General features: G+C 46.4%; 1 protein-coding gene across 1 annotated transcript in view; it reads right to left on the bottom strand.

Moving 5' to 3' along the window:
• The window catches only part of Kif26b (kinesin family member 26B), a 541,264-nt gene that overhangs the window by 331,629 nt on the left and 186,190 nt on the right, over positions 1–23,445 (bottom strand). The window contains exon 3 of the mRNA XM_045152420.1: positions 4,129–4,662. Coding sequence (XP_045008355.1) covers positions 4,129–4,662 — 534 coding nt within the window. The remainder of the gene's footprint in view (positions 1–4,128; positions 4,663–23,445) is intronic.

Here is a 23,445-nt window from a genome sequence, read left to right as displayed (position 1 = left end):
CAAACTGCGAGTGTATTTCTTGAAGGAAAAAAATGTTTGTTTGTTTTTTTGGCTTTTTGAGGTAGGGTCTCACTCCAGCCCCAGCTAACCCGGAATTCACTATGGAGTCTCAGGGTGGCCTTGAACTCATGGTGATCCACCTACCTCTGCCTCCTGAGTGTTGGGATGAAAGGCCTGCGCCACTATGCCTGGCTTGCGTAGGTGATTTTTGAATGATGTTAACTTTTAACAAACCTATTAGACGTTTTCATATTTTATATAATTTTAATATAATTTTATATATTCATATAATTTATTTCAAAAATATGAATTTTTTAGATTTTAACTGGTATATTTTTACGTTATAAACATAAGGTAATACTATTTCACAATTCAGAAAAAGAAAAATTCTGCCAGCTATCATTTGGATGGTAACTGTCCCCCAGAGGCCCATGTGATAAAGGTTTGGTCCCATAGTGGCACCATTGGGAAGTGGCAGACCTTTGAAGAGATGGGACCTGGTGGGAGGTCTGTAAGTCACTGGGGGTGTCCTTTGAGAACTGTGGGATCCCAATGCTCTCCTCACTTTTGCTTCCAGGCTATGAGCTGCAGTGACTTTGCTCTACTAGACAGTTTGTGTTGTCACAGGTCCAGAAACTTCCAAGCTCTGATGGTGATTCTCCCTTGTCAATTTGACTGGCTTTAGGTTGACATTAAGACGCACGTCTGGGGCTGGAGAGATGGCTCAGCAGTGAAAGCGCTTGCCTGCAAGGCCTAACAATCTGAGTTTGATTCTCCAGCGCCCATGTAAAGTCAGATACCCAAAGTGGCACATTTATCAGGAGTTCATTTGCAGTGGCTAGAGGCCTTGGGGGGCCATTCCCTCCCTCCCCCTATTCTCTCTTTCTCTCTCCTTGCAAAGTGAAATAACCAAAAAAAGTTATAAACAGGGGAGGGGCTGGAGAGATGGCTCAGCAGCTAAGGTGCTTGGCTGCCAAGTCTAAGGACTCATCAAATCCCCCGTAAGCCAGATGCACAAGGTGACGCAAGCGCGCAAGGCTGCACATGTGCACGAGGGGGCGCACACCTCTGGAGTTCGATTACAGTGGCTGGAGGCCCTGGCATGCCGATTCTCTGTCACACACACGTGTGCTCACTCTCTTTCTCTCTCATAAAAAAGGCACACTTCTGGGCATGTCCATGGGGCATTTCCAAAGAGGATTAGCTGAGGAGGGAAGTTCTTGAACAGGAATGGTACCATCCCAGGAACTGGGGGCTCAGGCTGCATAAAGGGGGGAAAGGAGAAAGCCAGATAAGCACCAATATTCCCATCTCTGTCTCCTGTTGCTGATTCATGAGGAGGTGGGGCATCCCAACCATATGCACCTGCCGCCATAGAGCTGCCTGTCACCGTGGGGCCATTGGCCTCTATCCCTTTCCCACTCTGGTGGACTGTATCCCCTCCAGTCATGAGCCAAATACATCCTTCCTACCTTCAGGTGCTTTTGTTAGGTTCTCTGTCACAATGAAGAGAAAAGAAACTAATATATGGGTCAACTGATCATGAACTGAAATCTCTCAGACTTTGAGCCACGTAAACCTCTTTCTCTTAATAAATTAATCACTTCAGGCAGTTATTATAATGATAGAAAGCTGAGATTACACTATGATGCCTCCTAAAAGCTTTTTTTATTGGCTCCTTATCCTATTTGTAGATTATATATTATAAGCTATATAACATAGTATTTTTTAAAGATTTTGTTCATTTTTATTTATTTATTTGAGAGTGTCAGACAGAGAAAAAGAGGGGGAGAGAGAGAGAGAGAGAGAGAGAATGGCCAGGGCCTCCAGCCACTGCAAACGAACTCCAGACGCGTGTACCCCCTTGTGCATCTGGCTAACGTGGGTCCTGGGGAAATCAAGCCTCGAACCAGGGTCCTTAGGCTTCACAGGCAAGCGCTTAACTGCTAAGCCATCTCTCCAGCCCTAACATAGTATGTTTTAACAACCCCAAAAATGTCATCTAAAAGTCAACCCCTATAGGTCAAAGTAGGATTCCTTTTCCTTGGTGTTCCAGGTCTCCAAAGGAGCTGTGTGTGGAAGAGATACTGACAGGAGACTGTTCAGGGCCAGTGTAGGGCAGCCTGAAGCAGCCATGGTAGAAAAATGCGTTCCACCACTGAGATGGAGCCGGTGCTGATCTCTCCCTGGCTATATAGCCACAGGTCATTCCATTTCTCTAAGCATCATATTCCCTGACTGTAAGAGAAGTTCTAACAGCCTCCCTCCGTGTTGTACAGGCCTAGTGTGGAGTTAAATAAAATGACGTGTGCATTGTCTTTTGGAAAGTATACAGCACCTAAATCATATCCGCCACATCAAACTCCTCTTATGCTTTCCTATTCCTTTGTCCCATGCCACAAAACCGCTCTGTGCACACTCAGCTGGTTGATTTTTCTTCCAGGCACACGGGCTTTCCCACTTTCCCTCGCAGGAAAGTGGGGCCAGGACACTCGATCCTTGTCCATGGAGTACGGATGGAAGCAACAGAATCCTTCCAGGGTAGGTGAGGCCCCAAGTTCACTGTGAGATCCTCTATACTCTCTCCCCTCACTTCTTGACTGGATACAAAAGAGCTAGTGGAGGAATCTCGGGTCCCTTTAAGAGGTGGACACATTGGATAGAGAAAGTGTGAGGCCTTATGTCACAGTAAAGGGCTGTCCACTCCACATACGCCAGTGACAGGGCACCTGTAACAAGTGACCTGGGATTTTTAGGCTAACATTCCCCCCACACCGCTTCACACACAACAAGCATAGGGAAATACACATGCATTGAGTCCAGCCCGCATCCAGCTGAAACTCCCCTGGGAAAAATCAGAATAAATTCCTCTCTTTTTCATCTTTTTTGTTTGTTTGTTTGTTTGTGAGACCAGGTCTCACTATGTGCCTCGGGCTGGGTTTGAACTCTCTCCCTGTAGCCCAGGCCGGCCTTGAACTATCAATCCTTCTTCTGCCTCCCGACTGCTAGGATTACAGGTATGCACTACCGTGGCTGGCTCAGGACAAATTCTTTCATATTGGGACGTGCTTTCTCACTTCTGTGGGGAAACGTTAGGGCATGTGTTCATTTCAATACCTGAAAAGGGAAAAGAAGAAAAGGGAGGGAACTTCCATAACCCGATCCCAGTACAAACTGAGCTGCAGAGAGACAAGGTGAAGGTCCACCAAGGTACTGGAGGGTAGGAAGGGAGAATCTCTCTAGAAGTAAAAGTAGGATGCTAACACGGACCACTGGTCCTTCATGTAGTTTATTCTTCATAATATCCAGCCTGACCCACATGTTTCTTTAAAAATCATGATTTATGATTTTCTCCCCCCCCAAAAAATAACTGACTGCTGCCCCCACAATGCATAAACCACAACCCCATGTGGAATACCTTCAACCCCACTGAGAAGGGTCCCCAACGGAATGGGGGCAGGGATGAGGGAAAAGTGGGTACCAACACATGATATATCCATACAAAATATGTTGATTAATAATAATAATAATAATAAAGGAAAAAAATCATGATTTTAAGAACCTATTATATTCTTGGGTTCACAAATGTCTTATTCATGTTCATTTCTAAACTCTATGGTCCTTTTCCGTGTGCCAGTTCCTAGATGACACGCTTCCATACATCCTTTTATTAAATTCTCAGTTATTCTATTAATCCCAGAGGTAAACACTAGAGACTGACACCCCTCAAGCCAAGTCGTATTGCTGGTGAGTGGACAGGTCAGCGCGTGGGTCCCAGCCCATGCATTCCAAGCCTATACTCCTAATCACTGTACCACACAGCAAACATGATGGTCGGGAAGCCCTTGGGCACTGGCTGGACCAACAGGATCTTGTAGGAAGAAGATATTGAGTGAGTAGAAAGAGGGCAGGAGTGAGAGGTTGGTCTCACAGCCACAGCAGGCCTTGTTAAAGCTCCCTGGAGAGAACACTGGGGGACCAGGTAAAAGCACGAGACACAGGTAGAGAAAGGAGGTGCAGTTGACCTCTCTGCCTTAGTGTTCTAACTTTCACAGGAAGACTATGGAAGTGCTAATTCAATACCTGGTGAAGGAACCCTCATTCTTCCTTACACACAGAGGTACTTACCTGGTAAGGATACAAGGTGACTCCATTGGTTCTCGAAAGGGACCAGGTGCCATCCAAGTACTGGTGAGCGTGAATAGCCACCGAGTTGAGGATGTTCCCATTGCTGGGACTGGTGGCCATCTGGAGGCTGACTTTGGCCTGGTGGGTTGGGGATCCGCTCTTTTTATCTGCGCCATTGCTGACCCCAAGGCTGTTGGGTTTGCTGCTATGCTTGTTGATGAGGCCTGTGTAGGTGGAGGTGGCATAGGGCGCAGGCACAAAGGCCCACTCCCTGGGCTGCTGGATCCCTCCCATATGCCGGGACCCCACCAGAGAGGGGAGGCTGGAGATGGGAGGTGGGGAGCCAGGAGAAGCATCGTAGTGTTCGCTGCCAGCTGCTTGCTCCAAGGCCAGCACCATTTGGATGGCCTCCTGCTTCAGCTGGTTCAGGTGTGTGGCGCAGATGTCACAGCGGTTGTCCCGGTCATTCCATGCCTTGCGGATGGTGTTGGGGACTTGGAGTTTGTCGTGAATCACGGCTGAGAAAGCAGGGTCCTAGAGAATACACAAGCAGAAGAAAGAGCTTATCACCCAAGGTTGGCATGGTGTCATTCAGGTGTCTACATCCCAAGGGTTCGGCTGCTTCACTGGCTGTACCAGAGGCATCTCTATGCTCGCTGTCCATGTAGGGGCACGGGACACTGGAAACCGTACAGAAGATGCAAAACGAAACACAATTTCTAAGTGTCCTCACCACTCAGTCTAACCAGAACATCTTAGATCCTTCTACTGTCACTGAAGAATCAAAGCCAACCTGACTGGGCCCTCATGTGGGGTCAGAAGTCACAATTCTCTGTTCAGAATGGTGTGGGTGTGCACAGTCCCTGTGGATCATACAGAGTTTATGGAGGAAGGAAGAAGTGCTATTTGTACCAGGAATAGAAACTCCTGGCCACGCAAGTGCTATGAGAAGGAAACAAAACCAATCACATCTGGACCCAAGAGGCAGCCTGCAGATTAAGTAGGACTGTCATCTGTCCATGGTAAGCTGCCATCTGTATCCTGCATCTGACTTCCTGACCTACTGAACAGTCCAAGGTGCTTTCTTCCACAAGCCTCCACCTAAAGCTACTACTTAAAAAAAAAAACCCTCCAGCCAGGCATGGGGGTTCATGCCTGTAATCCTAGCACCAAGGAGACTGAGGCAGGAGGATTTCTATGAGTTTGAGACCAGCCTGGTCTACATAACGAATTCCAGGCCAACCTGGGTTACACAGTGAGCCTTTGTCTCGATTTCTCCTTCTAAAAGCCTTCAACACTTCTCCCCTCCTCCCCCACACAAAAACTTCAGCTCAGATGTCTTATCTAATAGAAAACAGCAAGATGGACTTAGTGTGGTCACTGCCCCTCTTTTACTTTAACTTTTATAGGAAAGCAGGATTACATAAAGAAACAGTGCTAGGTGTGTTGATGGGAATGGGGCTTTTTCTCCCTTCTGCACCGTGGGAACTTGGAGTTCTGTGTGACCTTGGTTACAGACTGATCTCACTGGACACACTATCACACATGCCATGGCCAGTCCTTTTTGTGAAATCCTGTCAGCTCTTTGGCTTCATTCTTTTGTGTGTGTGGGAGGAAATGGGCAAGAGACTATTCTCCATGCACAGATAGAAGCACCATAGCAGGTTTGGGGCCTGGCTGAACTTTCGACGTCCAGTAGTTATGGCAAGTAATGGATGAGGCTCAATTTAAGGATTGTTTTCCTCTATAACATTAGAAAACAAGACGCCTTCAGAAATGTGCTGCCAAACCGCCCTGACATATGGTTAGGGAAGGTGCCCACCCAAAGGCCGGAGTCACCCCTAGCCTAGACATGCCCAGGACATGCCTGAGGCCTGTCCCCTCTGCTCTTTCTGCCCCAGCCAATCACAATGAAGACTACCTCATCTGCCTGGGGTTCCCCTAGCTCCCACCTCTGTCCTGAATCCCAAGCCAATAAGAAAAATACTGTTTAAATCAACCAATCACGTACCCATCCCCTTCTTCTATGTTCAGATCCCTATAAAAGCCCTACCCGCCCACTACTTGCGGCCCTTGCATGGAACCACTGTTGGTGAAGTCAAGGGAACCGAGCTTAAGCCCGAATATTAAAAAATGCTCCTTGCCCTTGCAAAAAAAAAAGAAATGTGCTGACAAGCTTTATGGAGCAGAAGCCCACAGGCCAAGTGAGCTGTGAGGAAGCTGTGGGTGAGGAGGGTCGCATGAGGCAGTCAGGGTGGGCAGGAAGATCGTGGGTGGGAGGGTGGTTCTTAATTACAATCCGTCTTGATGACAGACCTTCAGCATTTTATTTTCCCTGTTTAACTTCCCCAGCAGCTCCTCAGCATGCACTGATGAGTTGATTAATAAATCAAGAGGCCTCTTTACATAGCAATAGCAAAGAAGGCTCAGGAGGCGGAAACTCCAGGCAGTCATATAAAACGAGGGAGAAACAGGAGACCAGGGATGGCCCAGTCCCACCTGGAAGAGTGATACGCGCCATGCAAGGTCACCCCACGGCATCCCACACAGTGACAGCCACTTTGTGCAAATAGTCCCTCATCACAGCTCAGAGCATGTGGGGACCCCAAAAGAGTCTCTAAAGGGGCCATTCCGGATCAGGCTGTCACCTCAGTTTACCAGCAAAGAAACTGATCTGAAAGGAGTAAAAGTTTGGAATTCTCAGATGTCTTGACCACTGGCCTGTGTTTTCACACTTCAAGAGCCAGTGAACACATCCATCAACAGATCCATGTTATTTGCACAGATCCGATGTGCCAAGATACAGTTTCTTGTTTTTTTTCCACATAACATTACATAATGTGAGTTTTCCTTAAGCAATAACAATGTGACAATGTTATTTTTAATGACCATATGGCAGCTTATCCTTTGGTTCTTCCATCTTTCTCATGCTCATTACCACATTCTATCGCATGATTTATGGTGATGTGAGAAATCAAGAGTGTGGTATTAAACACAATCCACAGCCCACAGCATATACTGGGCATCGAGAGGCTTCTGTTTACCTGTTTACTGACAATGTCTTTGTTATCCCAATCACTTGGAAGAGAAGGAGGTTACACGTAAGTCACACATATGCATCACAGTTTATTTTGGATTTTGGATATAGCTCTACACTTGACTTGCTGGACACAGAGAGACACGTCCATCCTGCAGAGCTCCATGGTGTTTATCATTGACCCCTGGAGCAGGCCATTCTTTGTTCCGCCCATTGCTGTTTATAGCTCAATGTCCAACATTTAACAAATAAGTATGTTGGCTTCCAACACGCCAAGCATCATACGGGCCTGGAATCTTACAACATAATGGGGACAAGTCCTATCTACTGTGAGTTCACATCCAGGAGCCTTCTTGGTTCCTGGTCTACCAAATGCCACAGCCCTCTGCTGCCCTTCTAATCTAATCTGTATGGACTGCCAGGACCAGTGAGTAAAGACACACCATGGTGCCCTGTGCAACCCCGTGAGTCACAGGTCAGTGAGAACTCTAGGTCCACTCCCCCACCTCCAATGCTCTTCCACCCATACAGCTGCCGACCAACGCCAGCCATACCAATATGATGACCTCAGACAGCCAAGAAATAGCCAAAGGACATTTGTTGTCTCTTGCAAAGGAGCACTAAAATGATGAGAATATAATTGCTGGCTGACATCAGAGGTGCCCCTTAGATCAAGGAACCCTTGTTCTAAAAAACCCTACCTTAGCTCCTATCATCTAAAGGCCTCTCCAAGTCAAGAGTGATTTCCATGGAAACCAAAATGCCTTCGAAGGGCTTGTCCACACATTATAAATACGTTGGTATGACGGAAGCCTTCAAACAGGAATGGTCAACAGGCACACTTTTTATTAAATGCCAAGACAGTGAGGATTTGCCCTAGCGCGAGGGTGGCAGAGAATAGCAGGAAAAGAGATAAGGAATCGTTTGGAGCCATGGGCAGTGCACATGAGCTGGGCTTTCCTCACGTGGACAGGAAGGGACTGCGGAGGCCTGGACAAGCACCATTGGAGAAGGAGAGCCGGGCATGCGGCCTGGCATGCAGCCTTGGTCATAGAGCTCAGTGTGTTTTGTGCTGTCTGCTTCTGACCCACTCTGTGACCTCAGGAAACAGATGGGAGCAGGAACAAGCAAGCCACCCACCAACACAAGCTCTATTTTAATACCTCCATTTTTATTTACTTCAGCACTTACAAAAGCTAGCTATTGACACTTACTGCAACACCATCCGTCATCCTTTCAAAAAAGAAGAAAAAAAACCAACTTTATAACCTATTACTGAGGCTATGAGTTTTCCCATATAAATTTCTGCTTTTATTTTATTTTTCTTAAGGCAGGGTCTCATTCTAGCCCAGGCTGACCTGGAACTCACTCTAGTCCCAGACTGGTCCCCGACTCACAGTGATCCTATCTCCTCAGCCTCTGGAGTGCTGCGATTATAAGCATAGGCCACCACATCTAGCTCTCATCCTAAATTTTTAAGTCTAGGTCTTCTGTTCTCAAAATGGGAGATACACAAAATCATTTTGCTCCATCTCTCCCATGAAGAAGTTTTAAAGACACAGGTAATTTGCAAAGATTCCTGAAGAGAGAAGGTCAAGCGAAAATGTTTACACACCTAAATGTGTCCCATTAGTGACGGTTGTAAATGTACAAAGAACATTCCAGCAGGTGGCTTTCTGACACCATTGTTGCTTTTCTACTTCTTGTAGGGGTGTTTTGGGAAAATGGGTTTCCTGACACATCCACAATGTTTTCTCACAGTCTCAGACTGAGTGAGACATCTGGGAGAGCTCATGCCCCAGGTGACTACATCAAAATCCATGGCTCTTGTGGCTACCCAGACCCTGTAAGACGTGAAATTCCCCCTTTCATCCTGTCCCCAGACGGTCTTCCTTCTAAACCCCATGCCTTGTATCTAAACGTAGCTTGGACAACATCCCAGGTAGGCACCCTTCGTGACAATTCCAAGTTGACTTCCCCCGCCCTACACCTTTGCTAATTCCAGGAGCCACTAGCGAAGCCCGTGTCCCTCCCGTCGGTCCCGCTGCCACGCTGGCCCTCCCCTCCCCTGCATGCTCCTGCCAAGTTCATGGACATGGTGGCTAAGCTCTGCTGTCACCTTGACAAAATTAGGAGTGCAGTAAGAAACGCGCTTCTTGGGTGAAGGTGTTTCAAGGCAGAACTAAGTGAGCAAGAAAGTCCCTCCTCCAGAGTGGACCGCCCTTCTGGTGAGGGGACTGTCACTGACAGCCCCATTAGGAGCCCAAGGTAATGTGTCCACCTGACTAGAACAGGAATCTCTAAACCATGAGTCACAAAAAAAAAAGAAAAAAAAAAACACTTTTCAATTTTACATTGGTTATCTCTGGGATTTTCTTCAGACAGCACAGGCGCCTACTAGACAATGCATGTACTCTCTTTCTTTCTAATCTAATGCCAATATAATTTTCTGACCATAACTACTGTACCTGATGGAAGAGCCTCGCACGGGATCCTCCTTTTACTGATTCTTCCATAAAATTAGATGATCTGGCCTCAATCTACTAATCTATTTTTTTTTCCTGAATTCCCAGGAGAGTAACATTTACACAGACACAACTTTAAAAAAAAATGGGGGGGGGGACTGGAATGATGGTTTAGTGGTTAAGCGCTTGCCTGTGAAGCCTAAGGACCCTGGTTCGAGGCTCGATTCCCCAGGACCCACGTTAGCCAGATGCACAAGGGGGCGCACGTGTCTGGAGTTCGTTTGCAGTGGCTGGAGGCCCTGGTGCACCCATTCTCTCTCTCTCTTTCTCTCTCTGCCTCTTTCTCTCTCTGTCTGTTGCTCTCAAATAAATAAATAATAAACAAAAAAAATTTTTTTAATTTTTTTCCTAATGACTCTCAGTTCTCTCAGTATAGTTCTTCAGAAAGCAGAAGAGAGATCCTGGACCAGGGCTGTCTCCAAGGTTCAGTCAGCAGGCTCCCGGGAGCTCGCAGGTGGCTCTCAAGGCGTGAAGGAGAGCTGTGGAATCTCCCGAGCTCAGGCGGGAAAACGAGAACCACTGGGCAGGCAAACGTAGCAGTTTTCGGATGCTGCTCCAGATTGCTTTCGGTTCCGGTTCACCCTCAGAGGGCAAGGTTGCTTAGCAATACATGTTAACGCCATTGCTGAGGATAGGGTGATTTTCTGCATTGTTTTTAGCCAAAAGAGTATTCGGAGTGCATTCCTCCAGAGCCTCCAGTCAACAGCTGGAGTGAGCATCCAGCACGTGTTGTACAAACTCTTGGTGATGTCTGCTTCTAGTTTATTATTCTAGAGCCCTCTTGTGACAAGCTCAACCAGATTTAAGCTGTTCTTCAAAAGCAATCGCTTTTCCCTTTGTTCCTAAACTTTCTTCCTCCATAAAGGCTGTCCAAGGATCCAGAGAATAAAGTGGTTTGTTTCCCACAGCAGGTGGCCTCCCAGATGCAGGGAGTCTACCCTCACACTCCTTCCCTAGCTAGAGTTTGCCTTCCCACCCCCTCACACTTCAGGTCCTTTCTTCCTCAAGAACCGGGGAGCTCTTCCCAGCAGCTCTGGCCCCCTAAGGCAAGTGTCTCCATTAATGAGTCCTCTGACTGGAAAAGGCACAGTGAAAGGTTTGCAAACTTCAGCTCTACCAGACCCAAGAATGCCAATAGCTCATTCCTCTCAAACAAGTAATATACTTCCTCTTAGTAATTTCCCCTTTGGTAATTTGGCAAGGACAAGAGAATCTGGCCAACCTTAAGCAGCACTGTGAGAGAGGACAGTTTAAACACTAAGGATCCCCCAAAATCTTCTTCTGCAAAAAAAAAAAAAAAAAAAAAGGCGCTGTTCCTTCTGCTGTCGCCCAAGGACAGCTTCCTGGCTTGTCCATCACGTTTTCCACCAGGGCTTGATGGGGGAGGCAAAGGGGAACTCCCTCGGAGTCTCCCTCACCCACTTGGCACGCTGAATCTACTTAGCAGGAATGAACTGAGGGCTGTTCATGGAATTCTGAGACCACAAACAACCCTGCGCCTACCTCAGGAGAGGAGCCAGGGAACAAACGAGACCACTGGGCAAAGTCACCACTAACGTGCTGCTGTTCTTTGAGAGAAAGAGCTGCCATCCTCAAGGGCACTGCCGTTCTCATTGAAGCAACGTGTGAACTGAAGGCAGTCCCTGAGAGGCCCGCTCAGACTGGCAGTGGACAGGATTTCTCCAAAGCCAGGCACTCCTGTGTGAGAGGCAGCCTGTTCACACTCTCGCCTTATTAGCATAGAGCTTCAATAGACACTTGTAGCTGCCATTCCTGGACCCAGGGTCTGTCACCACTGTGATTAGTCCATTCTGTGAGCCAGCAGCACTTTCCCAGTAATGAAGATCACATGTGGGTTTGCACATGAATGTGAATCCTGGTGTGTGTGTGTGGGGGGGGGGGGATGAATATAAAAGCAGATAGTCATGCTGGGTCATGAGCTCAGAGAGACAAGGAGAAAAGAAAAAATCACTCACCAAAGGCAGAAATGTTAAATGTCAGACCAAAGTTGTTTTACATAAGAAACTAAATTAACCTGTGCATAATGACTGTGCCCAGCCCTACGTGATCTGGCCCTGGACACTGCGGAGATGTGGGTCTGTTGAGGACCTGTGCATGACTTCAGTTTGAAGAATCATGTTCCATCTGTGAGACACCCAGGAGCACCAAAGGCAGGCAGCAGGGTACTTAAAAGGAAAAGGTGTTTTAGACAAGCCCTTTCTGCTTCAGACAGAAAGAAACACATGCATCCCCTCTTGACATGTGATGCCATGTGCCAACTCTGCGCTCCACCACCAAGAAGGGTATAACCAGAAACGGGCCAATGCCAGCCGGCACTCTGCTCTTGAACCTCCCAGCTGCACCTGGAGACAGGCGTGGGGATGCAAATTCCCAAAGTGAGCAGACAGAACCCAATGATTCTGTCAAAATAAGCGGTGACCACCAAAGTGCCTGTGACGAAAATCACGGGCGTGGTGGGGAATGCCCTGCCCTGCGTCCTACAGACTTGGTGACACCAGCAAAGATTCTCTGAGCCCCAGGTCTCTCAACTGCTAAACAGGATGTAACATCATCTACACTGTAGAGTTGTAAGGATTAGAGCCGGGCGTGGTGGCGCACGCCTTTAATGCCAGCACTCAGGAGGCAGAGGTAGAAGGATCGCTATGAGTTCGAGGCCACCCTGAGCTACATAGTAAATTCCAGGTCAGCCTGGGCCAGAGTGAGACCCTACCTTGAAAAAAAAAACCCAGGGCTGGAGAGATGGCTTAGCGGTTAAACGCTTGCCTGTGAAGCCTAAGGACCCCGGTTCGAGGCTCGGTTCCCCAGGTCCCACGTTAGCCAGATGCACAAGGGGGCGCACGCGTCTGGAGTTCGTTTGCAGAGGCTGGAAGCCCTGGCGCGCCCATTCTCTCTCTCTCCCCCCTCTATCTGTCTTTCTCTCTGTGTCTGTCGCTCTCAAATAAATAAATTTAAAAAAAAAAAAACCCAAAAAGAAAAACAGAAATAATTCACAGTACAGCATGCAAGAGATACTGACTAAATCTTTATAACAAAAGCAGTAGAAATGACAACAAAAAGAATCTTCCTACTTTAAAGAAAAGGGAGAATGGTAATTAGAATGGAGTATGACACTGAGAACAGCCCGTGGGGGTTGGGGGGCCCTCAGTGCCTTGCAGGGGTGAGACCTGAGTGTGGTTAGTCTCAGGATCTCGCACAGAATCTCGTGTCGCTTCAGTACATCATACGGTTGTGCCGGTGACGGCGACGGCGACCGTGGTTGGGCTCGCATTATGGCTTACTTTATTCAGAAGGACCTAGCACACAGTTTTAGAAATAAGAGGGATGGAGATGATAGAGAATGGAACAGGCCATCTTCGGGTAACTGCCTTTCCTATCTGGGCAAGGCAAGTTTTTCTAAAGACATTCAGGCAAGAGTGGGTGTTTCGGCTGCTCTCTGGCCACGTGCTGGAAGGCTTTCTTCTCTATTTTAGGGGTGCGACTACTCAGAAAGTTGTTCATTTCCATGACACCCGAGCATATGCTTCTCGCCGGATCACATCCACTGACAAGTGGCACTTATTTCTCCCTTAAGAGTTGGAGTTGCAAATATGATGGAGAATGGAATTTCAAAGGGGAAAGTGTGGGAGGGGGGAGGGAGGGAATTACCATGGGATTTTTTTATAATCATGGAAAATGCTAATAAAAATTTTTAAAAAATAAAATAAAATAAAAGAGTTGGGGTTGCAGCTATAGCACTCCTAGGCATATATCCGAAGGAATCATCTCACTTCCTTAGAAGTACGTGCTCAACCATGTTTATCGCTGCTCAATTTATAATAGCTGGGAAATGGAACCAGCCTAGATGTCCCTCAACTGATGAGTGGATAATGAAGATGTGGCACATTTATACAATGGAGTTCTACTCAGCGGTAAAGAAAAATGAAGTTATGAAATTTGCAGAAAAATGGATGGACCTGGAAAATATTATACTAAGTGAGGTAACCCAGGCCCAGAAAGCCAAGCACCACATGTTCTCTCTCATATGTGGATCCTAGCTACAGATGATTGGGCTTCTGCGTGAGAATGAAAATACTTAGTAGCAGAGGCCAGTAAGGTAAAAAGGAGATATAAAGGGAAAAGAAAGGAAGGGAGGAGGGTACTTAATAGGTTGATATTGTATATATGTAAGTACAATGATTGTGATGGAGAGGTAATATGATGGAGAATGGAATTTCAAAGGGGAAAGTGGGGGGGGGTGAGGGAGGGAATTACCATGGAATTTTTTTTTATAATCATGGAAAATGCTAATAAAAATTTAAACAAAAAAAGAGTTGGGGCTGGAGAGATGGCTTAGTGGTTAAGGCACTTGCCTGGGAAGCCTAAGGATCCACGTACGATTCTCCAGAACCCACACAAGCCAGATGCGCATGTCTGCAGTTCATTTGTGGTGGCTGAAAGCCCTGGTGCACCCATTCACTCTCTCCTTTTCTCCCTCTAATAAATAAATAAGAATTAATTTTTTTAAAAAAAGCAGGGGGAATAAAGTTCAAAGATGCTCTGCTAGCCATGCAAGTAGAACCGCAGAGTTGCCAGCTGGTCAGTGTCCCCTGGAGCTCTTTCTTTTTTTTTTTTTTTTTTTTGAGATAGGGTCTCACTCTAACCCATGATGACCTGAAATTCACTATGTACTCTCAGGCTGGCCTTGCTTGAACTCACAGCAATCTTCCTACCTCTGCCTCCCGAGTGATGGGATAAAAGACATAAGCCACCATGTCTGGCTTAAATCTCAGACTATTGTTTTCCAGTCTAGACACTGGCCCTGGAAAAATAAGGCCAATTCACAGCTAGATTGAGATCCTGTGGTGACGGAGTAGACCTCTACTGCGTACTGAAAAGGCTTCTTATAACTTTCACATTCATGTTCAGCATGGCATAAATATGACCTCTGGACTTCACAAAACAAGCATAATCAAGATTCTAGTACGGCACACTACAATTTGCCTTTCCATTACCAAATCTATCTAGGCTACATGCAGTTTCGATGCACAGGCTATAATGCGTCATCAGGTGAAATGGAAGTCTTCTCACGAGATAAGCAGTTACATTTGTATGGGGCTAGTAAGGATTCTGTTGGTTATCAAAATATAAAATGACCTGGAACTGAGGAGATGGCTTAATGGGTAAAGAAGGCTTGCTACAAGCATGAAGCCTGAACAGGCCTGTGACTGCCTGAGTTTGATCCCCCAGGACCCATGGGGACAGCTGGGCATGCCCACAGACACCTGTAACTCCAGTTCTGTGTGGAACAGAGAGCAGAGAATCACTGGGGCTCACAGAAACCAAAACCCCCAGTTCAGACACAGGGTATGTCTCAAGGAAATACCTTGAATGATAAAGTACACACGACATTCTCCTCTGGCCTTAGCATGCTTTTGAGTGATTCTGCCACATGCATGTACCTATACCCTAAACACACAATCAGCCCACGCTGCACATAGTACACACACAAAATGATCTGATGTTTCTTTTCCCTCTCATCGATAATATGCATGTAATGCTACTTCAGTATGCTGGGCCACGTCTTTCTGGATTTACGAAATGATGAAATACTTAAAATGCCTTACTGCCATCATTTTTAAAATATGAAACATTAACAGATAAGCTCTGTCTTGACTATATCCTGTCGCAGGTTTAAATATTTCCTCTGTTTCCCCATGATCTAATACTTGCAGTTCAGTGTTTTGGGCCTAACCTAATTTTCTTCCAGCTACCTTGTCAGAACCAGCCCCCCGTTCCTCACGGCTCCTCCTGAAGAGTTAGCATGGGGTTACCCTGTCCCACAGGTTCCCTGCCCCTGCATCTCAGCTTGTCATCCTGCCCTGATGACAATTCTCACCTGCTCCTGAAACCACGGGACACTTTTGGAAAGGAAAGGGTCCATGCAGTAAGGTGACTAAGGGAAGGTTCACAGGTGTAGACATATGTCCAAGTGTGCCAAAGCTTAAAGTTCAAATGTGTACCACTTTCTATGGGACATACCTAGCAAACTAAAAACACAGGGGGAAAAATTCTTGCTCATTCATGCTAGAGCCCAGCATGGGTCTGGTTGGAGTCATGCATTACGCTTAGCAGACACTTCCTTATTAGAATTGTACATGGCCTATCTCCACAATCATGGCAAATTCCCAGGGGGCAGAAACCATGTCACAATTTCATCACAATGGTACCTTCCACTCCTGCCCCCCTGGGGTCTGCTCTCAAAACAGCATGTGGGTTGATTCTTTTAACTCCTCACATCTGATGTCGGCATATCTCTGCTCAAATCTTCCCCAGACCCCAGCCATCGTCCCTTAGCATCAAAGTCAATGTCATTGTTTGCCTAGACCTGGTTCTGGCCCATCCCTCTCTGCTCTCAAGCCTTGCTACTCACTCCTTAACTATGCATCAGACATGGGAGCAGTTCAGGGAGTGTCACTGGGCTCTCTGCTCCTCCTGCATGGAAAAGTTTCCCCTACTGACACCTGTCTGGCCACCTCTCACCGCCTATGAAGTGGTTACATGTCACCCATAAATGAAGCTGCCTAATTATAACTGCAAACTGCCTCCAACCCTTCCCAATCCCTCCTCTGTTCCATTTCTGCAAGACTTTCCTCTAACCCCAGGTCACGGTCATGATCCTTCTGGAGGACAGATCTGGTTTGTATATGGTTGGTTTACTGCTAAGTCCTTAGTGCCTAGACCACCACCTGTTTGTTGAATGAATCAGGGAGTTGGTCCCTTTACCAACTAACATCACCTTTCTTATGGACTTTTGTCGCTTTTTGTTTGCAAATCAGGTTGCCATTTTGTTCGCTGCTGATCCATTTCTGTCCCAGGAGGACAGAAAAGCTTGCCACCTCCCTCCAGCCACCTTTGTCAAGGCGCTGCCTCACCCCTCCCTTGCCCTTTGCCATGGATCACCTGGGGGACTCCTAACAAGGGGTGTCCAGGTCTCCCTCAGATGTTCACTGGGCATCTGTTGGAATCTGGGGAGAGGAGCTCTGGAATCCAGACACTGGTCAGCCCTTCAGGAGGTCACACAGGAAGAAAGGGGATGGCAGACGGAGATGAGGAGGGACAGAAGGGACATTGACATCATGGAGTCATATGGGTTCATGTGTGTGACCCCCCACCTGTGGCCTTGAGAGGAGCAGATGACTCCATGAGGAGCCCCATCCCCTCCCACACAAGCACCCACACCTCCGGTGACCACCTTAGCATCGGGACGACCACTCTTGGACAGGAATATTCCAGACACAACAAGCAGCTCGTGACACGCAGCCTAGGGACTAAGTCCCCCAGTGCAAGGCCACCTCACCCAGTTCCCTCCTGTTGTCTGGGTGCGCTTTGACTGATGATTCCTACCACCAGGGGACCTTTTGGAAATGTCTGGAAAGTTATTTATTTTGATTGGCACAGGTAGGAGGGGGCTCCTAACATCTAGTGGGTGGAGGCCGGAATGCTACCAAATAGCTTACAGAGCACAGGACCACATGCCATCCCCTTAACAAATAATCATCCACAGCAAATGTCTATGTGCCATGATAGATACCCAGACCTCTGCCTCTTAGAAGGCTCCTCCTCACTACTCTCACTAGACAGATGTCTCTTTTGGGGTCAGGGAGGTGGTAAATATTCCATGCCCAGAGACGCAGCCTGGATCTTCTCTACCTTAGTTTCCTTTGGATGTGGAGATACTGAACTCTATAAAGCACACTCTGTGCTTTGATCCAGCCAAACCTGATAGCGGAGCTGGGTCTGGAGAGCATGTGTGACATGTCATGAGTGGGCACAGCCCCTTGGACTGTTAAAACCACCATGTGTTGGTGGAGGTCAGATGCCGAGCCACCACCTCCAGCTTCTACCCTCCCCTCTATGTGGCATTGTAGTTATCCCCTTTCCTGGTGACCCTGGCATTGCTCAGAGGACCACTAGCTATTCCCAAGCATATGACAGAGAGGACTGACGTGGAGTGCAGGCTCTGGGCCACTTGGAGCTGTAGATCCAGTGTGGGACTTCAGCGGACGCTTATGGAACCTGTCATTTACATCTCTGCTGCTTGGCCTGGGTTTAAGAGGGGGCAGCTGAGGTGGCTTTGTCTATAAACTCACTTCAAGCCTCTGGCCAAGTTTCCTATCATGGTAACTGTGCAGTTTTCCCTGCTGGAGCAGGAAAACCAGGGCCACAAGAAGACAAAGTCATCTGAAGATGTAATTTGGTGCAATTACAGAAGCAACCAAGGATTTCTTTGTTCTTGCAAAAAAAAAAAAAAAAAAAAAAAAAAAAAAAAAAAACCGCATTTACGTAGGTCAGACCATGTGCCAGGCCTGTCCTGGCTTTGGTTTCATGAGGGAAGACATCAAGACTTTGGCCTAAGTGCCTAGGGCTGGAGCAGACCCATAGAGGACAGGGCTGAGCTATATGCATGTTGATCTCCACTTAGGACACTTTAGAAATGGCTTAGCACTTGCTGCATGAAACCTGAACAATATTGGGTCCACCAGCATTGCATCATGGATGATGGCAGAGGACAAAATTTTTGAAAAACACATCAAAATAAAAACACCGAAAAAAGAAAGGGTTCAGTGGAAGGGGATGAGGGAGGGAGGAAAGTGAATAATGGGAGGGGATTATGATCAAAATGCATTAGGTAAACAATGACAGACAATCAGATGAAAGGGAAGACTTAGGGCAAATCAATCCTGCAGATGGGATGTGTAATACTGTCTCAAGTGTAGAACTTTCCAGTACAACATCAGGTGGATTTTTGCCTAGGTAATCTGCTCATTCAGTTACGAGCATTTTTACATCTTCATCCAGAAGTTTCATTCACTTCTCAAACATTTATTATCCACATGTGCTAATTCCTTTGGCATAGGCTGATAAACGGGTATGACATCAGCCTTCATGGGATATTACAAAATTGCCTGCAATTAAACATTCAAAAGAGAAGAGAGTCCTTTCTCTTCAGGAGGAGAGTGGATGCAGGACTAGCACATTGTTCAGGGCTCTGGGCTTAATTCTAAAGCCCTGGGTTTTAGTATGGGCTTTGATGTTTCCTAGTCTCATTACCGTGGCCAAGTCGCTTAATCTTTCGAGCCTGAGTTTCCTCATCAGAAGGACAGGGATACTGTTCATCCCCGGGTTCTGACACAAGGATTAAAGAGAATCACAGACACAAAGCGCTTCGATGAGCCCTGCAAACATGGTATGTAATTGTTGTGAACCCCAAGTTGCCCTCTGTTGACTATACAAAGCAGCACCATTGGGGCACATGCTAGGTCCTATCCAGTACACGTCCCGGTTCTCAGCTCAAGAATGAAAACATGCCACAGAACAGAAGAAGAAAACCGAAGAGGTCCACCAAGTTGAGGCTTTGGTTGAAAGGGGCCAAGATAAAAGTGCAAAGTTTGGCTCAGTGTCCCTCTCCTTTTCAGACCCTTTGCAGGGACACAGCGTGCTCTCAGCTAGATTTATCATAACAGCCAGATCAGAAAAGACAAAGCCCGCGTCGTGTTCTTCCTGTGCGCTCAGCCCCCGCTCTCAGAGCACTTGTCACTTCCCTGGCCCCTCTTCTCATTGTTGTAGTGGCCACGCTGAGGGCTAAAACTTTCCAGAAAGACAAGCTAACTAACTGGAGCTATAATCATCACGTGGCTTGGAGATCATTATCTAGAGCCCCTGCGTTCAGAAAGAACTCACATATAGATGCTCTGGAATCTTGGACTTGCCCAAAAGCCATAGATCTGAGCGAAGAGATGCCCCACCAGACAGGCCTGTCTGGGGTCTCAGTGTTGGGCCTGAGTACCCGGCAGCCTGCAGAACAGGAAATATGCATCTGGGGCACCGAGACATTCACAGTGTTGACGAGTCCAGGTTACACGCCTGGATCTACCCATGGCCAATAGTCAGCAAAGGGGCAGGCATTCCTGCTATGGAGACACTAGCCAAAGGACTCGGGAATGGGATGAGATTTTAATCCACCATGTTGTTATGGATTTGTGGCTATTGCTGTGGCACAAAACAAGGAAGGCTTCAGAGAGGGACCAAAGCACTTCCTGGTGGTTGTAAAGTCACACAAGGACCTAACTCTCTATAAGCGTGTTCTATCCAGAGGTGATCGGAACTCTCCAGAAATCTCTTGCACACACACACACACACACACACACACACACACACAAAGAGACACTGACTCAGCAAGATCTTCAACTTCAGTGACTCTATTGTGCCCAGGCAAACTTTACACAGTTCTGAACAGGTTGAGCTGATAACCTAACCCGGACTCAGGTGGATCCACTAACTGGCCAGCACCAGGTCGGCTGTCTTCCTGAGAAGAAAGGTGAATGACAATTATTTATACAAACAGCTCTCTCAGCGTTCTTGTGCACCCCACAGGCAGGGCCAAGAAGTGGCACACAGGACTTTAAAAGTGTTGCAAGATAGGGCCTTTGGGAATGTGACTCTGTAAATCGGTTTCATGTGCAATTCTCTAGTGAGTCTTCCCAAAAGCTTGTCCTCAATGCATTGCATTCTTGTCTTATTTAAACTTCAAATACAGTTAGGTTCAGCACTAACTCCAGCTGTGATTGTGGCTTGATTAATACCAGACCTTTCCTCATTATTACTTACAAGCACAATTTTAGTTGCTTCTTCTGCAAACAGTGATTTATTGTTAATGAAGCCTGGACACTTTTCTTAGAACCTAATTCATTAAACTAATATTACTGAGGCATTATGTTAAAACCCCCAGCAATTAATATCAGGGTGAGTTTTGTTGTTTTCATTTATTTCCATTAAATACTTCAACGTTAATAAGTTCTGTGTATTTCAAAGGTTGAGAGAAGTAGTAAAATGAGATTATTGATGTTTCCCTCTTAAAATTATTACGTCCTTTAACAAAACTATAACCTGTTGTTATTTAAACCATTTCCATTCGTTACTATTAGCTGAAAACATCTTGTAAAATCTTCTGCAACAATTTATGATGACTTTAGGTACAAATTTATAAGTATTTTAAAAGTTAAGAGGGGAGGAGAGATGATTCACTTGCATATTCATTATCAGGCTATACATGTGAATCTATTTATAATCAAAGAAATTTACTTTTTTTGAAAACTAAGCTCATAGAATTTTGAACGGTATATGCATTCCTGTGGTGATAAATTCATTCAACAATTTGACAAATGAATGTATTGGGCACCTGTTCTACACCTTGCAACAGTGATAATATAACAGGCAAAGCAAGGGCCTGCTCTCATGGGGGAAATCCCTGACTTGTCACATGCGACATATGGAAAACACCAAGGCAAAGAAGAAGAAATGGAATTCTGGGGGCTGCAGGGATGGCTTAGCGGTTAAGGAACTTGCCTGCGAAGCATAAGGACCCATGTTCAACTCTCCAGGTCCCACATAAGCCAGATGCCCAGTGACACAAGTGCACAAAGTCCCACATGCACACAAGGGGGTGCTTGCATTTGGAGTTCAACTGCAGTGGCTGGAGGCCCTGGCACACCAATTCTCTTCCTCTCCCCCTGCCCCCGTGTGTGTGTGTGTGTGTGTGTGTGTGTGATTTTTAAAAAAAGGCAATCTGTTGGGAAAGAGAGAGAGAGAGAGAGAGAGAGAGAGAGAGAAAGAAAGAAAGAAAGAAAGAAAGAAAGAAAGAAAGAAAGAAAGAAAGAAAGAAAGAAAGAAAGAAAGAAAGAAAGGCAGGCAGGAAGGAAGGAAGGAAGGAAGGAAGGAAGGAAGGAAGGAAAGAAGGAAGGACAAAGAAAAGAAAAAAGAAAGGAAACTTGGGGAGTTGGAGTCAGGGACCTTTCCCCAGGCTGGTCAGAGATGTGAAGGGATACTTTAAAGTAAACATACAAAGTAAAGGGAGACCTGAGCAAAGACATGAAGGAAGAGGCTGAATGTCACAGCAGAGAAGCAGACATGCAAGGACCCTGACGTGAGAAACTTAGCAAGACCGAGAACAGTGAGGAGCCAGCATGAATGGAAGAAAATGTGTTCAACAAGATCACTATCAACTGAATGATTGAAGATTCAATTTGTTGATATCAGGGAGATGTTATTAGAAGGCAGAGTTTTTAGTTCATGAGGAATCTAGGATTAGTGCCTTTATAAAAGAGGCCCCATCCAGGAGTGTGGCACACACCTTTAATCCCAGCACTCAGGAGGCAGAGGTAGGAGGATCACCATGTGTTCAAGGCCACCCAAAGACTACATAGTGAATTCCAGGTCAGCCTGGGCTAAAGCGAGACCCTATTCCAAAAAACCAAAAGAGGCCCCAGAGATTTCCCTCGTGCCTTCTACCAAGTGAGAACACAAGAAGTCGCCTCGTATTAACCAGGAAGCAGCCATCGCCAGACGTGAAATCCACCACTGTCTTGATCTTGAACTTCTTAGTCTCTAAAAATTTCTGTTGTTTATATGCTACCCAGGACTGTAGTATTATATTATAGCAACCCAAATCAACTAAGAGACCACTAAGTCTGGGGCTGGAGAGATGGCAGATAAGGTGCATGCCGGCTAAGCCCAAGGACCCAGGTTCGATTCTCCAGATCCCACATAAGCCAGATGCTCATAATGGCGCATGCATCTGGAGTTCGTTTGCAATGGCTAGAAGCCCTGGTGCACCCATATTCTCTCTCTCTCTCTCACTCTCTCTAACTGTAATAAATAAAAATAAAATAAAATAAAAAGAGACAACTAAGTCAAGTTCAGAGACAATATCTGAGATAGAGATATAATTTTGGAAGCCAGTAACAGGCAGTATTAAAATCATGGGATTAGAGGAGATTGCATATAGGGAGTGAGAATAGGTAGAAAAAAACGTTTGAGGAATGAGGCCTCCACAATTAGCTTAGAACAGTTGGGAAGGAACCAGTAAAACATACGGAGAAAGTCAAGGTAATGCAGTAAAGAGGAAATCTAAGAAAGTAAGTTCAGGAAGGAAAGTGTTCCAGGAAATTATCCTCAAGTAAATACTGCAGACATAATAATAAAATCTGATAATTAAGAGGAAGAGTCTTTAGGGACAGGACACTTGCCCTTGAAGAGGACAAGGGAACTCTGACCCCTTCCTCCGTCTCTTTTACTTCCTGGTCATGACCTGAGTGGTTTTGCTCTATCATGCACTCCTACCATGACATGCCACCACAGGCCCAAAGCAAAGAGGGCAACCAAACAGGGACTGAAACCTTGCGTCTTTATAAACTGATCAGCTCAGGTATGTGTGATAGTGACAGAAAGCTGCCCAACACAGATGGGTTGATGTGGTGGTTTGATTCAGGTGTCCCCCCCCACCCCCATAAACTTAGGTGTTCTGAATGCTAGGCTCCCAGCTGATGGAAGTTTGGGAAATAATGCCTCCTGGAAGTGGTGTATTGTTGGGGTGGGCTTATGGGTATTATAGCCAGTGTCCCCTTGCCAGTGTTTGGCACACTCTCCTGTTGCTCTTGTCCACCTGATGTTGGCCAGGAGGTGATGTCCACCCTCTTCCCATGGAATCATTTCCCCCTACCATTATGTAGCTTCCCCTCAAGTCTGTAAGCCAAAATAAACCTTGCCCCCCACACACACCAGCAGCTCTTGGTTGGGTGATTTCTGCCAGCAATGTGAACCTGACTGCAACAGTTGATTCCTGCAACAACGATCATGACAGGCAAAGCCAGGAATGATAGTGGGAAAGAGAGCACTGGCCAAAGTTACTAGACTCAA

This window comes from Jaculus jaculus, chromosome 1 (genome assembly GCF_020740685.1).
Source record: "Jaculus jaculus isolate mJacJac1 chromosome 1, mJacJac1.mat.Y.cur, whole genome shotgun sequence".
In the NCBI taxonomy this organism is placed as follows: domain Eukaryota; kingdom Metazoa; phylum Chordata; class Mammalia; order Rodentia; family Dipodidae; genus Jaculus; species Jaculus jaculus.
Note: the sequence above shows the minus strand (reverse complement) of the source record. Positions and strands in the feature narration are given on the sequence as shown.